Genomic DNA, 16,423 nt, shown 5'->3' with positions numbered 1-16,423 from the left:
GTTTTTTGTTGTAAGCGTGAGATTTATTCAGGAATAAAATGCCGAAGAAACCTCCACCAAGCAGAGTACACAAAAGAACAAAACTATCGAAAGCCATTAGAGTGCTTAGAAAAAAGAATAATGAAAGATAAGAGATTATTTTATTATAGCTTTTTTTTACCATATATTTATTTTCAGAGTTGCGTATGTACAACGCGATGGACGCGATGCGACAACAAAAAGATGTGTAAAATTGTAAACATGTTTATTTTTTTTTTCAGCAATGCGTGAACCATTCATAAACTATACTCAACATGTATCCGTGTAATTACGTTTGAATTTTTTTTATGACAGGCATCAATTTTAACAAGTTTATTAAGCCACAATAGACTTTTTTCAGAAAAATAAGTGTAGCAGAAAACACTCAACATAGTCTCACACAAAATCAGTTTACATTAATGCAGTTTTAAGAAGTAAGCTACGTAAATAATAGTTAAACATTATTTAATATCTGTTGGTAACGTTTCCAAAGTATCAGCTTCGCCTTCATTCGCGAACAATATTCGTGAGCTAATTTATTTATTTTGCTGGCGTTTCGTTGGTGACTGTTAGGACTGCAAAATTAGTAAACATTTTTCACCCTATTCTGAGTTAAATCTAAGTGTGCGCGGTTAGATGAGGACCTAGATGTGTCTCAGGCTTACGCCTTTACACTCTACTCATGCGGGGTATTAACCATGCGTGTAAGGGCGCGTTGCCATTAACCTGTAGGATAGTCTCTACAATCCTCTACAGACTCGAAAAATGTCACCTGCTTATTGGCTACTTGACTTGTGACAACTGTTTGTTGTAATGCCTGTGATTCATCGTTAATTTTGTTGAGTTTTCAGTGATTCAGAGCCTCCCATTTAACTGTGGCCGTACTGAAGAAGCAGTACACATGTTACATGCTTGAATTCATAGTGAATGGAAACCACAAATATTTACTGATGTAGTGGTTGGTAAAAAAAATATTATTCGTATTGCGTCCATCGCTTCGCGCCATGTTGGCTCCTATATTATATGGATTTACAAAATATAACAATTCATTTACGACACTTAAGATAAGGTGTGTAGGATTTTAAGAATTCACTTGAATTAATATTTAAGAACATATTTCAGGATAACTTGTGAAGAAGCTCGTACAGATGGCACCGGTTGTGATGACTCATTAATACCAGAGCAGGGGCCATCTCGTGTACACGAAGTGGCATGTGAAACCTCAACACAGCTCGAAAATCAGTAAGTGTTACATTGAAATGTGTCCTCTACAAATGTTCAGGAATTATAATTTTGAAATCGAGTAGAAATATTACTGCAATTAGCATTAGGTATATTTTAATAGACATTGAAAGCAAATCATTAAGTAGCTTCAAATTCCAAATACCAGAATACAGATAGTCTGTAACAATACAGACCTCACCGACTAGATATGGATTGTTAATACTAACACATTTGAAAAAACTGACTAGTTACTGAATATGTTGAAATTTTGTAAACCTGTTACTTTAGATGATTGGTGATATGGTGATGTAATAATATCTCTTGGAAACTACATAACATTTTAACTGCTTTTATTTCTCCATAAATTCGCAAATCATCATGGCGGCCATTTTACGATCACGATTTAGTTCTTAAATTTTAAATTAGTTTATTTGTTGAGAGCCTGGTACAATGTGTCTAACCACTAAAGCGATCCGAGCCGCGTAGTGTATACTACTGCGAGGTTGCCGAAGTAGGCTCGGGTCGGGACGAATTTCGCTGTGAAGAAACAAAGGTTTTTAATACATGGAAAACTATCCCAAAGCCGAAAATTTGTACAGTAGTAGAATGAACATTTCTTAGTAACACGTCAAAAGTTTAAGTACTGCCGCAAAAGTTTAAGTACTGCCGCAAACCTTGTGCGTCACACCAAAAACGAGCAGTTAAGTCCAAAATGACAATTTTTTGCAACGATCCACAATAATGGATATTGCAAATGCAGTTTATGGAGTAGACCGTCAGTATGGAACCCAAAATAATCTAGAAACATTGCCCTATCTGAGGATAGTGATAAAAAGCACAAAATGTAAACATGTTTTTATAAAATAGACCTTTTAAATCATTAAATTTAACGAATTCACTTTCATTCAATTTTAAGGAAATATAAATACATCTTACATAAACTTAAAGAGCCCAACGTGGAAATCGCTTAAAGTAAACGTTGTTGCATATTTATTCATCTTTAAATTGGTATATTTTTTAAGTGTCTCATACAATTAGTCTGACCACTAAAGCGATCCGAACCGCGTAGTGTATACTACTGCGAGGTTGTCGAAGTAGGCTCGGGTCGAGACGAATTTCGCTGTTAAGAAACAAAAAATTTTAATACATGGAAAATTATCCCAAAGCAAAAATTTTGTACAGTAGCAGAATGAACATTTCTTAGTAACACATCAAAAGTTTACCAATGAAACCTTGTGATCACACCAATAATGAGCAGTTGAGTCCTTAATGATAATTTCTACAATGATCCACAAAAATGTTTCGTAAATTTAATAACTTTAATACTTTTTTAAGAGTGCGAGGGAGATAATATTTTCTCGCGCGCGGTCAGTTGAAGTGGTTCATGTTTTCCTCGTAGGATAGCGTTGCATTCTGCCAGAAGAGCGTACGGCGCGGCATCATGTGGAAATCCCACGAACTAGTAGGAAAACGGAATGCCACCTGTGGAAGGGGGGGGAGGGGGGGCTGATAGGGTGGGATGAGTCAGCTGAAGCAGCCGAGGCAACGGCTTTGTGATGTGCTGAGAAGCACAAGACGACACTGGACTATCACGCCCGTTTCATACAAACCAGACAGAGCGGATATATCTTTTTTTTTTCGTTTAAAGGAACGCCGATTTTATGGTTAACTGTTTCGGCGTCCATTTTATAACCTTTACGCTTCGTGGATGTTACTGTGTGATACAACACCACTTCGTTTAAATAAAAACCGTTCAACAGTTCCGGTACATAAAATATTACAAAGTAAAATTATCACTCATGTTTATTTTACATTTTACTGCAAGCGAAAAAAAAAAAAAAAACTTTAGATACAAGTCTATACTACATACCTAATAGTTTAGTATTGTCATCTGTCTGACAACTGCAGAACGAAACTTCTTATTTATACCTTTTTTAATACACTTGACGTTTCTGACTCGTGTTTTGTAACAAATATACCGTTGATTTGTAGAGAATAAAACACAACATAATTTGTTAATAGTTTGAGAAGATAACAGCATATTCAATTCTGAAAAATCGGCGATCTCGGCACTTTCCGCATTACAAAATATCGGCTTGACCTCAACTTTTTCTCCTCTTATCGCGCGAGGTGGCGTTAATACCAATGGCGCATCCTGATAGGCTGGAACAGTTTTCCGCTCTGTCTAGCCGGCGTCCCGGCACCCGAATTACTAGGTACTGGCTCAGGCAACTGAAGCTGAATTACTCCAGGAAATATTATCCTAATCAGTTTGCTAGTTTACTATATTCTAAATGAAAATTTGTTGTTTCTCCAAATTTCGTTTCAAAGTTAAAAAAAAAAAAAAAAAAAAAAAAAACGTGAAGTCCGTGTAGTCTACGTTTTTGATTTTAAGAAAAGTCAAACAAGAATTTGTCTTTTTTTTCCCGCAATGGTCCTAGATAATAGTTTATATATTTTCTGTAAATCCAAATGTCCATACTTTAATTTTAACTTTAAGTTAACTTTTATAAATGTATGTTGTGAATAATTAAGTATACCTTTTTTTATCGATCAACATAATATTTGCTCCGTAACCAATTAAGTGAACTTAAAAGTCAATGTTACTGGCATTACAGTATATTACACATAAATTATTATTATTGCAATCACAACTGGTAATCATAATTTAAACAGAACTACTATAATCTATTTCATTGTACGAATTTTGACGTTTAGCTTGTGAGAAAGGTCTCTGTGAAAAGGATTGCAAAGATCTTATTTTACCAGAAAACTATTGGACTGCCAGAAACTTTTAAAAAAGTGAACGTCAAAGTTCGGACAACATGGACTTTATCTCAATGGAAGTTATTTCTGAATACAAAATATTACCATATCGGTTTTTCGAAATTGAATGACAGTTCACTATATTATTATTGTGTTAGGTATGTTGAAATTGAGCCAACTTCTCGCTACAGAAAGGAAATGTATGTCTCTTCTCATATAACGTAGAACATGGTCGTGGTAACTACCCACCTATATACTACCTCTGAAGGTACAATTACTAAACTCGCATTCGCGGTGGCCTAGGTTTCAATCCTTTTTCAGAGAGTCTTGTTATATTTTAAGTAGTGTATCTATATTGCGGCAAATATTAGAATAAATTATATGTGTCGTTAAGAGCCATAACCGTCTATGGTGGAAGGCCGCGGCCTAAGGTGTGGGAGGGCTTGCTGCCTGTCGCTCAGTGGCTGTTCTGCAATTGAAGCTACCGTATATCTAAATATGATACAGAGACTATAACAGCTAATGAGCGACAGCCATTAACCCTAGCACACCGCGGCCTTCCAATAAAGATGCCCACGAAAGAGCCCATCGAAAATTAATATTGAAAGTTGTAATTAATTTGAGTGAAAAATTATGTTTTACTTAATATTTTTTTCGTTCATGTTACGTAGCGTTTTCTTTCCATAGGCTAGTCATAGGTTCACTAACGTAACCAAAGTAAGTTTACTCTTGGTTATTGAGCACTATATATATATATATATATATATATATATATATATATATATATATATATATATATATATATATATATATAAAGTTTACATATATACACGTGTATCTAAAACATGTACAAACTTCGGCAGGCTGTTTCTGGAAAGAATACAAGACGAAAGCCTAATAACCAATTTACTCATAAATCGAGTTACGAACCTCCGAAAATGGAATTTTCCATATCTTGAAATTAACATCATGAGTAAGTAAACTGTGGCATATGATTTTTTTTAGAAAGGAAACTTTACACCTTGCAAACGTGCTTTGTAATGCCTGCCCAGGTTTTTTTATATTTATTATTAGCTTTTCAGGTGGTAAAATGTGCTAAAACAGAAATGCAGTTATATTCATTGAAGGATGTTCATTACAACCTACGTATCTAGTGGTGAAAAATTTGCGTTCTACAAAATCATCAGACGCAGTGCAAGTTATTCAAGAATAAGAAAATTTGATTTTTGGGGGTTCAAAACTCCGAATCCATTGACGAGAAAAGTATGGTACACAGGTTTACGTCTTGTATTTTCGCCAGGAATATTCTGCCAGAATTTGTCAGTATGTTTTAGATACACGTTGTATATAGAATACATTAGAAAGTTTACATATATATATATATATATATGGAATACAGTAGAAAGTGTACACATATAATATATATAATACATTACTAACTTTAAAAATGTATATAGAATACTTTAGAAAGTTGACATTCCGTGTTCGGCCCTTGCAAGAATCGAAGCTTTACAAATCGCATCCACAAAATAATAAGAAATGTGTGCAGAAAATATAAAAGATTATGGAGTACCTATATTTTAAGAAAATTATATGAAATGAATTTACAGTAGGATAGGTCCATGTGCGTATATAAGGGGGGGATTTTTGGCTCATGTGGGTATGTAGTAAAGTTCAAGGTCACATAGTCGTGTATGTATTAATAAAAAGTCACGAAAATGAAATATTGTCAGTAACATTAAATTTGGGGGAAATACAATATTTCAAAAATGTTACCTGTTATGGGGTCAAAGGGTCAGGGTCTCTTGGCATAGTGCAGGATGTCTGTAAAGGTGTAGGTGAAGCACCTTTATTGACTCAGTTTTCATGATTCATTTTAGGCAGTCTCGGTTTTTCGCCAAAAGAGCCCAAAATCCTCCATGTTGGTTAGCTAAGTATTAGTAACGGTTCTTAAATTTCATTAAGATTTTCGGGGTATCAAATTGCTTCGAAGCTGTAGGTTCCAACAAGTCTTTGAGCGATAAAATACATAAACTTTCAAGTTATTTTCCACCAATAAGTTTTTTTTTAAATTTACTATATAAAGTACGTCAAAAATTATTTTGAAATAAAGCATAGTCTTAGTAGAAAACCACATATGATACCACAAATTAACGATTAATTGTTAAAGATGGAATAGTACCTTAGTAGCCATTGCAATTTGTTTTCTATTCATCTGTTCATGCGTATTTATGAAATTTTTAGACACGTGAGATTTTTTACAATGTTCCCCAGTCGCGGTGAAAAATACGATTATTGTAATGTACTCGCACAAAACAGAACAAGAGCACATAAAAGCTTCACCACCAAAAGAAGTAAACATTAAATAATTGAAGCTATAGCAGCTCGTAAGATTCGTTTACCGTGCCCAAAAGTTTGAAATACTCCTCACTTACAAATAAGTGTAACTATGTTACACCGCGTACTGATACAAACATTTCGGGACCAATAACATTTTACGATGTAATTATAATATTCTATTAAACTGTACTCCTCCCCCGTGTATCCGGCATCCAGTTATCCGGAACTACAGTTGAGGAAAACATATGCTGGCCGTACAACCTCACAACACGATACCCTCCTCCCTTTCCTTTTTCCCCTCCGTCAAACCCATAACACCCATTCATTTGCCTTTTATGGTAGACGCGGTAGTTGCTTATCTTTCAGGTCGCACGTCGACCTCGGCCGGCCGCTAGTGCTAGATAGTGAATTGGCAATGCAGTTGTGCCGTATATATTTTGGACGTTTAGTATTTGTTTATACTGTGTTATGTGATGTCAGCAACAATTAACATTAATGTGTGTCCAGATGTAGCAATAGAAAATATGTAATGACCAAAAAGAGTCCTGGATAGCCGTTTTTAAATCCTCTGAAATCATGTTTTTAATAGACGCGATATATAATTGCTATGCTACGCTTATTTGATAAGTTTCCATTCACGTGTGACATTTCAAGAGTAGTATAGTTAGAGCACCCCTCAACAATAAGTCCCACAAGCGGAACTCCCGATATCCGGAACTAATTTTCCAAAAAAATTAAAACATTACAAAACACCTCCAAAACATTTCCGCACTGGAACGAGGCGTTTTTGCTTTTGCCTGACTGTAGTTGTAGTCCTACTACCTCCCCCGAACCCTCTTCATCGCCCTCTTCGCTCCCGCACGCCCCCACCCACCCACACAGATAAGAAACACCCGCTTGCCAGCTTGCTAGAATGAAGGTTATTCAACCAACCCGGAGTTTTACGACCCGGTACGTTTTGAAAACAATACTTGTAGATCTACATATTTTTTATTGTATGGTTTTATATCTGTGGAAAATATTTACAGTAGAACTTTGGCTAGGTACATATAAGTTAATATGTGCAGCATGTAAAGGCCTTTTTATTTGCCTCCCTACCGCAACTCCCCTTACCCGGAATTTTCCCATAACCGGAATAGACCTCCCCCCAATGATTCCGGTTTAGGAGTGCTCCACTGTATTGCATAAGGCTGTGCGAACGTTCGAAATTTCGAACTCGAACCGAACTTTGAAATAGTTCGGTTCAAGTTTGTGTCAATAAATTTGGATTCGAGTTCGTTTTTTGTGACAACACTAGAACTTGTTAGTTTCCACATTTTAATAATACTAGAACCACGATTTTACATATGCTCACGGCAAGGGCGCCCATATGGAAGTTTGTGGGGGGGGGGGGGGGGGGGGGGGGTTGACTATATGATAGATTGTAAGGGGGGGGGGGGGGGCAGACCTTAAAATAATTGACAAAAAGTGTCAAAAATCACAATATGCCAAAAATCCTCAAAAACCCATACATTTTCTCCTCTTCCTGAAAGCTGGGGGAGGGGGCCACGGCCCTACCCTGCCCATGGGTATGGGCGCCCTTGGCTCACGGTTCCAAGGATGGCATTCGTAAAATCGCTGCCTTTGTAAAATCGGGGCTGGCCCATTTCCCCCCCCCCCCCCTTTTTTTTTTCTCACCATTTTATTTCTTTAACTTTTCGAACTAAATATATTTGGTATTACTTGTGTGTATTTTGTCGTTATAAACAACATATCATTAAATATTAACGACTATTACTGCAACGAGGGGGGAAAAAAACCTCCGGCCGCAGCACATAGAGTAAGTAAAGGGAGAGGCGTCACTCCCATAGTAATGATCGTTTGCTTAAATTTGTAAACAAAACCCTTGCGATCATACCATTTCTTTGCAACTTGACAACAAAAAAATTACAGCCAGATACAACCTGAAAAAGGTTTAGTGTGTGATAGTTGGCACCTTTGTAGTCGCCATATTTTATATTGTTTCGATAAAGGCTACTGATATTGTAAAATTGCTTTATGTTAGTCCTTATAAAGGGACGTTAAACTATTTCCGCAATAGAAAAAAAAAACAAAGTGGAATCGAAACCTCAAACATTAGTTTACAGTTATGACGCCTTTACCCACATGACCACCAATTTATCTAGAGAAATGTTAAACAAGTGTATGCACTTATATAATATTTTTCTGCACTAGTAAAGTCCAAATTAATTATACAGCCGGATTGAAACTGATGATCGTTTAGTAATGAAATTTATTTCTGTTTATTATATTTATTTTCCATTCCATTATTAATTTTTTTTTAATTTTAACTTCAAAAACTACAGTAGCAGCCCTAGCAGGTAATATGGAGAACGACAGGCCAACGTGCTCTAATTTTCGTTTTCGGCAAAATGCCACGCAGCATCTAGTTTTCAGTGACATTTTAAATTATATACTTTTACTTTCAAATCCCATTATTACCACTAGACAATACAAAGATGGCCGTATGTAATTATAATAACTGGATATGTAATAAACTAAAGAGATCAAAACTTGTAATTTTTTTTTCCGATGTTGGTGAAACATGGTATGATCTCATTTTTAAGGATTCAGTTTGTCCTATCTACTGTCACCAGCGTATGAACTAGGAATGCGCACTGGCTTCGCCAGCCCGGCGCCGCCCGCCCTTTCCCGCGCTATCTTTCCACGCTGCGGCCGGTCTCGGATGCTACAGTCTCTGCGCTGCTGTTATTTGAAATATTCAGATACATGGAAAGTGTTATACACTCGTTTTAAAGATTTTGGAATCAAAAACAAACTAATATCATCAATTTAAAAATAAGTTACCTAACTTTTATTTTTCCGCCTTGCCGAAAGAAGCAGGTTTCCTTTGTCACTATTATTTTTAAAATGCGTCTTATTGCCACCAATTGCAGCGTTTCCCACCTATTTCAATTTAAAAATGTGGCTTTGTGGTAGCGCGATACAACAAAACAAGTAGTACGATTTCCGACATGTGCGACATCTGTTATGTGTTACTGCAATGAACCTCTGCGTGCGGAGTGCCCGACATCTGTGTGTGGACGCGTGAACTACGATGTGTAAAATTCGTTCTTCGTATACCGATTACAAAGGTTACGGCGGAACAGATTTTTCAGCTGGTATTGCTTCTAAATGGATCCTGCTGTTTCTAACTCATGCACACATATGTGTTGTATAATATTATTATTTTGTTTCCCATTTCCAATCAAATTATACTAGAATTCGTCTACTAAACTTCGGCGTTTTTAGAAATAATTAGTTAATAAAATAAGACGCATACCGAAATTTCGAGTAATAACATTTTAAGATCAATCCTTACTCTGTAAATAATATTTTACTAAAATCCAATTTATGTCATGGTATTTACAGAATCTGCTCCACCGCAAACGTCGATTTTGCTGCTCGGAACCACATGTATCGCGCACTCTTAAGTCGGTTCTCATTATGGCACCAAAGTAATATAAAAGAAAGAATGTCCTACATGATAACTGTGATAAACACCTCAAAGTTTAAACGTCCTATTATTGAATTGGTAATTTTAATCATAAAAGGTAAGAAAAAAATATTTTTTTTTATAGAAATTTGACTACATTTTACATAAATATGTTGAGCGTAACGTCAAAATCACTTCATAAATATTGTCTGTATGTTTTTTTTTAATTTTTTATTTTTTAAATGTGTATATTTTGAGTGTCTGGTACAATAGTCTGACCACTGATGTATTTCAAGCTGCGTAGTGTGTGTGCAGCAGTGTTAAAGTCGCTCGGGCTGGGACGTTTTTTGCTCCAGAAAACTAAGGTTTTTAATGTATGGTAATTCCAGACTGAATTTTACTCTGAAAGAATAAAAGCTTCCTAACTGCAAGTGATTTTTGCTGCAAACATAGATAAAAATCTTCCAGGATGCGATTTGCTTTGGTAAAAATGTTAGTATGATTGACTCTTTAATTTATAAATTATAAATAAATAACAATATAACTTCCCGGAAAGTTGTGATAAACTGACGATATTGCGCAAGTAGCAGACCCGTACGTGACTACAGAGAAAGGCTATTTTCCTTGACCATTAGGATTTCTGGGACGAACACCCTCTCACAGCTGGGGGTCATAAAATACGGTCAAACTCTTGAAAAAATATCCACCACCGCTCTTTGCCACTAGCAATTAAACAAAGTAAGCTAGGCGCAGCACTCCAATGAATTAACTTAGAAAAAAAATACTAAATATGTAATTCTATCAATACATTTTACAACACAACTTAAGTTTTATTTATTTTCTGGAAAAAAATAATATTATCATACAAATTATGTTATAAAAGTGACAAAATTCAATAAGCACATTTACGGTGTATCGTTTTCTTAAATTGTTATGTAGTAAACTAATTTCATACAATTAAATATATATATATATATAATAATAATATACTATCTTAAAGCTAAAAGTATAATTAAAAACATTTATTTAGACATTTTTTCGCATTGGGCTCTTCAAATCGGTGTAAATCGTATTTTTATCTGGGTGGCAAAGATAAAAAAATATATATGTCGTGAATTAATCGCTTTGTATCATATATTAAATATTAATAATTTAAATTTTTTCTAACATTAATGGGTGTATTACAGTTTCTAGATTATTTTGGTAAGTTTACGGACAGTCAAAATTAAAAACTGTATAAATGGGTAGCATTTTAATTGACTGATGCAAGTTGCTGTCACCTAGGACTTAAATGCAAATTTTCGGTGATAACGCATAAGGTCTACAGCGGTAAACTTTCGGTATGTTATTAAGCATAGTCAACTCTACCACAGTACAAAAATTCAGCTTTGGACAAATTTTTCACAGGTTGTCTTGGTTTCCTGGAGTAACACGAAAGTCTACGCGGGGAAGGGTGGCTACCTGATCCGAGAATGAAGGATAGGGCGAGATGGGAAGCGAAGATAAGAGCTGGTTGGGTGTCCGTGTTGAAGAGAGAGAGAGAAAGGCGATATTGTGGAAGACCTTCGAAAGATTCCCGCTAGATGGCAGGCCTCAGAGCTGCAACCTTCGACAACCTCCCCTCACAGAAGCTCTCTCGCCACTAACTTGCCAAATCTCACCCGCTAGCTTCTATATGTGCTGGCTGGCCGTACAGTAGTAATAAACAAGCATTTATGAAACACTTAAGCTCATTTCCAACATATTCTGATGAATGACTGTTTTTTGTCCTGCACCAATCCCCTTAAGTACAAGGTGTGAGAGAGCAAGAAGTAGACAGCTGCAACATCTGGCAGAATGCTGGCATTAGTATGCTTGTAAACACTTTCATAACCCCAGTTATTTTATGAACTAAATCTTTTGTAAGAAACATGCATGCTCAAATTTATAATAAATTAAAATAAATGTTACAGCAGTGATAGAAACAAATGTGCAGTAACTAAACAAAGTCAGTTACTGACGAAATTCTGTATTATAACTGGCAGTAGGTAGAAACATAGATGGAATTTGTGATGTTGCTATTCACCTTGAAAGCTTCTCCATTCCTCATCTTCTTCTGCCGTAGTTTCTCGAGGGATGGCGGTGCCACGAAAACCACGTAAGGCTTGAGGTCGGAGTTGCGCAGAATCTTGAGAGACTGCGGGTGCAAGTTGAGAACACAGATCTTGCCAGAGTTGACGACACTGCGAATGGCGTCGAGAGAGGTACCGTAATACGCTTTCTCGTACTCTCCGTGCTCAACGAACTTGCGAGCCAAGATGTCGCTCTCAAACTGCACTCTCGAGATGAAGTGGTAGTCCTGTCCATCCACTTCCCCGTCCTTTTTCGGTCGACTCGTGTCTGCAATAAACAAGAAAGCATTAAATAAACATTTCCCAGGAATTTATTGAAAAGAAAACTAAAGCTCTTCTTCTTAATGTCAGAACTTAACCTACTGTTTTTTTGTGTGTTCATTTTAACAAATATCATTGTTCTACTTAAATAGTTTGTATAAAATTTAGAAGACTTTAATCTGAAGATTACTTTAATTTATCTATATACATACTTAATTTCCAATATCAGTTAATATATTTGTAATGTTGTTGAGAGCTGACATTGCATAAAAAGCATTAAACAACACTGTGATAAGTAATTAAAAAAGTTTCAGACAAAAATATTAAATTTTAAGATAATACGATACATTGTTGAGTTATAATTTTTTTCAAACAATTTGTTTTTCCAAACCAGGTAATTTATCTTGTGAAATTTTTGTTTGTAAAGTGTGTCAAAGATAACAATTGCACATGAAACTATCTTACCGGAAATTAGCAATAATTTTCAGCTGACCAGCAAGACAATTTAATTAATACAGCATGTCTTTGGGCACGGACATAGTGTCATAAAAATTAATATAAAGGACACCTTAAACATATTCAAGCACATGTGTTTATAACTACAAAGTTTGACCTTGGTAATACATTCTTCATTGCGAAGTATGAACTACAGCAAAATAAATAACAAATGGCATTGATTAAGCTGGATATTTTTAGAATAACAACAAACCAATGTTTTTGCTCCCGCCTTGCAGTGGTGCAGGTCCTCACACTCCACAGCACTCAAGGCAACAGGAAGAAAACCTAGCAAGGTGGTGGCACTGTCTAAATGTTCACTCACATTCTGGAGATCTCAGGTTCAAATTTCAGTTTTCCATTGTTTCCAAACCCACCCAAGCAATTCTAGGAAGATTCTTTATCATAGGCCATGGCCAATTCCTCCCAACATTCCCAATTGGTTTTATTCAGTTGTAGGTTCCATCTCTAACTGAAAAACTGAGCTTAATAGGTATCTGTTTTCCATCAAGGTCATTTAGACTAAATGTGTGTGGGTTCCAGTTCTTGGTTCTCGGTTCCGCTAGCTCTTCGCAATATAACCCACACCGAAAACCCTAAATATAATTTTATTTTTAATTATTTATTTTATCTCCTGTTGTCAGATTTAGTGGAATAATTTTCCACAGACATGGCACTGCAGTTAACATTAAGTGTTCATAAAATATGTTTAATTACAAATTGTGCTATGCTAGTTAAATGTAAGTTCTCTAAGCCATTCATTCATTTTTGTATTTATACAGTTTTATTTTATGTGTTATTCTTGAGATATTTTGTCAAAATAAACTATTTAATTAACATCTGATTGAGCAGAACTTTTAATTAGAGGGTCCTAACAACTTTGTTTTATTAAGAACGTTTAGTATTCTTAGAACGTACATGGACCCTAAATGTGTTTTAAAGACAGTCAAGTTTTGTTCTATTAAATCATACAGACACATCAAGAATATTTCAGAATTACTACGTTAAAACCAGACCAATTATATTACAAAGTTATAAGAAGAGTTGGAAATGGTAGTTTAGCAAAACACTTGAAGGATTTTAAGCTTGATTTTATCGACGAACGAAGTTCTATCCAGTGACAAAAGATATTGCAAATTCAAACTTTCATTTCCTGAAATTTTTGCATTGTGAAACTGTTTAATAGACACTTTGCAGTGGAATTGTGGAACCCAAAGCCAGTTCAAGCTATACCTAGTTCTTCGCAGTGACAATAGAATCATCGCGTTGCTCCAGTTCACGGTAATATCTCGCTCAGGACCAAGCTGCTACCAGTGACTGCTGTAGTTTACCAGACACTGTCGAGAGGAATGAGCTTCAAAGGACCTTTTTCATCCCCCAAACAAATAACTTTCTTGTTAGGGAGGATTTCTACTGAAGTACAAATAGATATTTAGATTAACTAATGCAAGCACAATGGTATGTCTGTAGAAAAAAGTAAGTTATTAAATTTGTTTGTGTTATTTCAAGAAAGATTAGCATCCAGATTGTAGATATCCTTTTGCTTTGTCTAATGATTTAATTTATGTTCATTTTACCATACTTTATTTTGTTCAAGTATTGTTTGTTTAGTTTACTCATGATACGTTTATTTGCAACTATGTATCAATTTAACTTAATCCCAGAGGATACCCTTTTAGATGAGAGCCTTCAATATTGCTTTTATCGTTTGACTACCCACATTACTGTAATCTTTCTTGACTCAAAGATATAACATATATTCATAGTACTTATGCAATAGGTACTTAAGAGCTATTCACAAGAAAGGATTGATGATTTAAGAGGATTCATCACAGCTGCTAAAATTGTGTGCTGCAGGGTCTCGCGGTTCCAATTCTCAATGGCGTAATTTTAATACTAAAAAGAAATAAAAAAATTTGAAAAATATAGAAAGGTATAAGGAAGGTTTCTATTGAATAATTTTTTTAAATTTTTGTGATTAAATAAGTTTTATCCCGCATTGAAAGTACTGTTTCTGAGCTGTTTTCAGTGTGATTTTCAGAAGTTTTAATTGAATATTTCATAAATATTTTTCATTGGAAACATAGTGTTAACCTTATAAAATAAATTTCTTTCTGTGTTTTCACTGTCGTAATTGAGATATTTGATGAAAATTATGTATTTCTAAAGTAATGCACACATTGCTGGGCCAAAAATATGATCGTCGCGCGGGAAACTGGGTGGGAGGCAGAGAAGGGAAGAAGAGGTGTAGACAGCGAGAGCCCTCCCCCCTGTGGAGCTGCTAAGCTGACCCCTGCTGGGCGCAGGACTCTGCCCGAGCCTGACAACAACAATAGGGAAGAGTGCAGGGGGTGGGGGTTACTACCTGCTGTGGAGCTGTCCCAAAACTGAGGTTCGCAACTCGCCAGAAGAAGGAAGTGTAGCTATCAATGGCTCGGAAGTCTAGCAAAGCCAGATTGTTTTTATCAGCATACAGGAAAAAGAGGCGCAGGCCAGAGGTACTAATAAGTCTGTATTTGTGTCTGTATTTGATAAACTATGTATGGTAAGTTTGAAATTGGCTGGCACATTCTGTGAGGTAATTCCTCTTGCAAATTTAATAATGTTTGGCCAATGATAAACATGATAAGATGTCGGAGTCATTGATAATCGAGATTTCAAGCGACTTCATAACAAATCAGGAACATTATGGTAATAATCAAGAATTTACTAAAATACTTTAAGTTATCAAATCAACTAGAAACATTTTAATAAATGTTCTTGTCTTCTGGGTTCTAGCCGCGTCACAATGGAAGTTCTTTCCGACGTTTCGGAGTGCGTTGTAGCCTCCATCTTCAGGGCAGCAGCAGAAGTCGCTTCTTACCTACTGTTACTCTCAGTAACCTACTACTTACTGTTACTGACAGTAGGTAAGAAACGACTGCTGCTGCTTCCCTAAAGATAGAGGCTGCAATGCACTCCGCAACGTCGAAATAACTTCCAATGTGACGCGGCTAGAACCCAAAGGCAAAACAAAAACCGTGAAAGCGCGCGATATTTATTTTAAAGTGTTGTTTGATAATGTTAATATCTTTAACAATTAAAATTGCCATTCTGTAATGGTTTTATAATTTACAGTTTCATGTTTTTCTCTCAACAAATAAAATAAAGGGTAATAATACAAGTTTACAAAATAAGTATAATTGATTTATTTTTACATGCTTTATATTAGCTTCACCTTTATGTTTGTATGTTTGTAACCGACTCCTTTGGGTGCGATTTTGACCCACTTTAAACGGCCAGATTTCATTCAAACTTTGTAGATTTATCGAAGAACGATGACAATACACTAATTTGATAAGATTATTCCATTATTCAATTTGCAAAATAAGATTTTTGTCAATTTATAAAATTTCACAATATTTAGTAGGCTTTGTTTATATTGCGCCAAAGACAAACTGAAAGAAAAGAGTTCGCATTTCGCTCATGTGCGAACTATTTTCTTTCAGTTTGTCTTTGGTGCGATATAAACAAAGCCTACTAAATATTGTGACATTTAATTAAATGAAAAGTGAGAGTGGGTTATGATTATTGTGAACAATATACTTTCTTGAAGAGAATATTATCTATATTTGTAAAAATATGAAAACAAAATTCCCTGAAATAAGGGCTTTAAATGTTGTTTCTTTCGTTAAATAGAGAAACACAATTATGTATTTGTTTCATTTTACCAATTAACCAAGAGTGAAACATC

The 16,423-nt window shown here is 35.4% G+C and overlaps 1 protein-coding gene across 1 annotated transcript in view; it reads right to left on the bottom strand.

Moving 5' to 3' along the window:
* Nucleotides 1-16,423, bottom strand: part of LOC134527915 (protein PALS1) — a 310,393-nt gene that overhangs the window by 13,041 nt on the left and 280,929 nt on the right. Inside the window, exon 12 of the mRNA XM_063360947.1 lies at nt 11,889-12,202. Within this exon, the coding sequence (XP_063217017.1) occupies nt 11,889-12,202 (314 nt within the window). The remainder of the gene's footprint in view (nt 1-11,888; nt 12,203-16,423) is intronic.

This window comes from Bacillus rossius, chromosome 1 (genome assembly GCF_032445375.1).
Source record: "Bacillus rossius redtenbacheri isolate Brsri chromosome 1, Brsri_v3, whole genome shotgun sequence".
Lineage (NCBI taxonomy): Eukaryota > Metazoa > Arthropoda > Insecta > Phasmatodea > Bacillidae > Bacillus > Bacillus rossius.
Note: the sequence above shows the minus strand (reverse complement) of the source record. Positions and strands in the feature narration are given on the sequence as shown.